The sequence below is a fragment of the Eurypyga helias genome, unplaced genomic scaffold (genome assembly GCF_000690775.1).
Source record: "Eurypyga helias isolate BGI_N326 unplaced genomic scaffold, ASM69077v1 scaffold33827, whole genome shotgun sequence".
Classification (NCBI taxonomy): domain Eukaryota; kingdom Metazoa; phylum Chordata; class Aves; order Eurypygiformes; family Eurypygidae; genus Eurypyga; species Eurypyga helias.
Window position 1 is genome coordinate 2,643 of NW_010261647.1, and position 3,348 is coordinate 5,990.

General features: G+C 52.2%; 1 protein-coding gene across 1 annotated transcript; it reads right to left on the reverse strand.

The window, feature by feature from the left end:
- Positions 1-561: 561 nt before the first annotated feature.
- On the reverse strand, positions 562-3,186 carry LOC104512462 (protein FAM83H-like; the record flags this gene model as incomplete). The annotated part of the gene is given in 2 exon segments (XM_010155443.1): positions 562-1,409; positions 1,412-3,186. Coding segments are annotated over 2 exon segments (2,623 nt in total), but the record flags the coding sequence as incomplete, so codon positions are not given.
- Between the last annotated feature and the right edge of the window lie 162 nt (positions 3,187-3,348).

Here is a 3,348-nt window from a genome sequence, read left to right on the forward strand (position 1 = left end):
GGAAACGGTGAACGTGAAAGCTGAGCGTGTGCCGCTAGCCAAGAGCGGAACCGGGGGGAGTGCAGGAAGAGAGGTTTTCCCCTGGAAACGTGCAGAAAGGGGCCTCTCCAGCTGTTTGTGGAGACAAAGAAAATGACTACTCCTGCGAAACCCTGGGGTTCCCACACTTCCTCCACTCAGGGCACGTGCGGGTGCGTCTGTGTGTTTCCTCCTGGCGCTGGACTCGTGTTGACTTTTCTGCTGTTTATGTTTTCCCTCTGAAAGTGGAATTACTCTGTGGCCTGGAAATACCCCCTGAGCTCAACAGACTCTCACCGTACGCCTGGGTTTTAAGCATCTTGGCGATTTAATAATTTTATTTGAAACGCACTGGGATACGGTCGCCCGATACCACATGACTTTATTGGGCACGTGGGGCCGCAGGAGGCTGGTGCTGAGCCCGTTTCTGCGCACGGGCCGTGAAGAGTATTGCCTGTGGCGCTCACCGCCACCACAGACCGGTGACCTCCGCTTCCCCGTCGACAGTCGGTGATCCTGTGGAATTAAACCATATTCCGATCATCATTTTTTGGTCTTGAAGGTCCCCAGGATTTTGGGCATGAATTTTCCCATCTTCTTGTCCTTGGCATCTGTGTCGTATTCCTCTTCACTCTGACCTGTATGTTCGTCCTTTTTGCAGAAGACCTCAAACCTGCTGTAGACTCGCTTCTCCTTCCGCATGTTCTCCATTTTCTTCAGGAGGGTGTCTCTGTCCTCGGATGGCTGCCGCTGGAGATTTCGTTTCTGGCTCCCAAAACTCTCGGACCTGTGGATGTTGCAGCTTTTCTCCTTCTCGCCTTTCCTCTCCAAGCTTGTGGTTGCCTTGGAAAGGTCGGGGTTGCTAGTGGAGGGCAGCTGCTTGGCCAGCTCGGCTCTGTTCTTCTGGCTGTTGGCAGAGATTTGTTCCAGAATCACCTTGGTGTCGTCGCGGAGGTTGCTGCTGTACAGGATGTTGGCTGTGGTGGACGGGAATCTCCCCTGGGTTGGCTGGCTGCTTCTGGGAGGAAGCGGGCTTGCAAATTTATGGGCTTTCTCCTCTTCCATCATCTCCTGACAGTCCCCTGTGGAAGGCTGTTTGAACACCACAGCCTGCTTGTCGGGTTTTCCACTCTCAGAACCGGGTTCCTCCTCCAGTTTCTTGTCACCTTTGGGGTTCAAGAGCTGCTTCAGCCGTAGTGAGCCTTTTCTTAAAAACTCCATTGGGTTTTGCTCTGGTTTGGAGCAGTCTTCCTCGGATCTGCTGAGAGAGCTGTCAGACCCCTGACTTCTAGACAAGTTGTCAAGACCTGACGTGGCACTTGTCCTAATCTGTGGCTTCTTCAGTTCTGTGCTGACCAATTTCTGAGTGTCTTCTTTGAATACTACTCTTACAGTTTCTGAGTGTCTCCTACAAATATGAGACTCTCCTTCTCTGGAAGAGCCGGTTTACTCTCTATGGGGTAAAACCGGGATGATAACTTGTCCAGCTTAGTGCTGATATGTCCTAGTGGGTCTTTACTCAACGTGTCAATGAGCTGAGGGCTTGGAGAGGCCATTCCAAATGGTCTGTCAGCCTCTCCATGCATTTTGTAAGTACTGCAGGAGTCTTTGGATTCCAGGACCCTACTCTCCAGGATCTTGTATTGCACGGATTTGGTGCACTTCTTCTCTGTGTTCTGTGATTCTTCCTGTAGATAACTGGCCACGGCCTTGGTGTGGACTGTGGTGCGCTCTGTGTCTTTGCCCACAGCCTTGTACTTCTCCAGAAGTTCGGCCACTTTGGATGAGGTGGCTGTCTTTATAGTTTCGTTGTCCTTTGTCAGCTCACTGGACGTTTGTTCTTTTTGGAGCATCTGAACCTTTTCCATTGTGGTGCTGGGCTGGTCTAACTTGGCAGCACTGAAAATCAGCGAGGACCTGAGTCTTGAGCTCCTCTGGATCAAAGGGTTTATTCGGGTCCTGAAGGCGTCCTGTTTCATCAAGGGCATTTCCTCACCGACTCTGTCAGGATCTGCAAATTCTTTGGCACTTTCCATTCCCAGGGACTTGCTATGAAAAGACACAGGGGATTTGAATGCTGGGACGAGGTCAGTGGGGTGCTTCGGGAGGGTGTCACCAAGAACATCGTTATATGCCTCTGATTCCATAGGCATTGGAAGACCTTCCTCTGGTTCGGACTGGTATGCACTGAGGTAGGAAGAAATCCTCCAGTTCCGCAAACCTGTTCGGTTTTCCTGTGTGTTCTTGTCGTCATCTTGGTCCTCATCTTTGTCCTGTAAGAACAGGCGTTGGTCCAGGCTTTGTTTCTGGGTGGGAGAAGTCTGGCAAATAAACTTCTGCCCCATATTCTGCCGCCTTAGCATCATCCCCATGGGGCCGTTGCCCGCAGGGTTCAGCTGGTCAGAGCCGTGTCTCACTTCCCTGGAGGAGTTGGAAGGTACGTAATCCAGCCTTAAGGGGAAACCCTCCTGCGGAAAACTGGATTCAAGCTCAGGATATCTGGGTCCCTCTCCATAGTCTTCCAGTTCATTGAATCCTGGCCGACCCCCGCGGATCCTCTCAAAGAGCCCCTGAGGTCTGCCGGAAAGGTGGGGGTGTTCAAACTGGTACTGGTAGAACTGATCCTTCTGAAAATGGCTCGACTGGATCTTAAACTCGTCCATATTGTTCATGAACATCTGCCTGGCGTACTGTTTAGAAGAGGCAAAATTTTCCAATGTTCCCTCTGCAAAGCTGTGTCTCTTGAAAGCATCCAGCTCCAACTGCTTGGAACGAAGGAAACCCCGGACGGGATCCAGCTGCGTGTTCTCCAGTTCCACCTTCTTGTACATGCGCATGGCCGACCCCTCAACAGTGTGGCGCAGCATGTCGTCGCGCCTGAAGTTGGACAGGAAGTACCGGTCTGGATCGACCCGGTCCATAAAGGAGGGAAAAAGATTCTCATCCCTCTGGAACATCAGGGGAGCTTTTTTCGGAAAGAAAGGCAAGTTATTGCCGAAGGGAGTCATGGCAAAGGTGTTCTCTGCCTTCGCCAGGACATTGGCTGGAGGAACGAGTGGTTCAGACTGTGCAAACAAAATCCGGAATTCCTCGTCGAAGCTGGCCACCAGCTCCCCCTGGAAGATGTGCGCGATGCTTCGGTGGATCTTCTCAAAGGACCACATGAAACTACAACGGGAAACAGAAGAGACGACAGTGTGTTAGCCACAAGCAACGCCACTGTGCCACTTGACATTAAACCTCCCCCAGGGGCTGGAGCCCCTCTGCCCTGGGGATGGGCTGGGGGAGTTGAGGGGTTCAGCCTGGAGAAGGGAAGCTCCGGGGAGACCT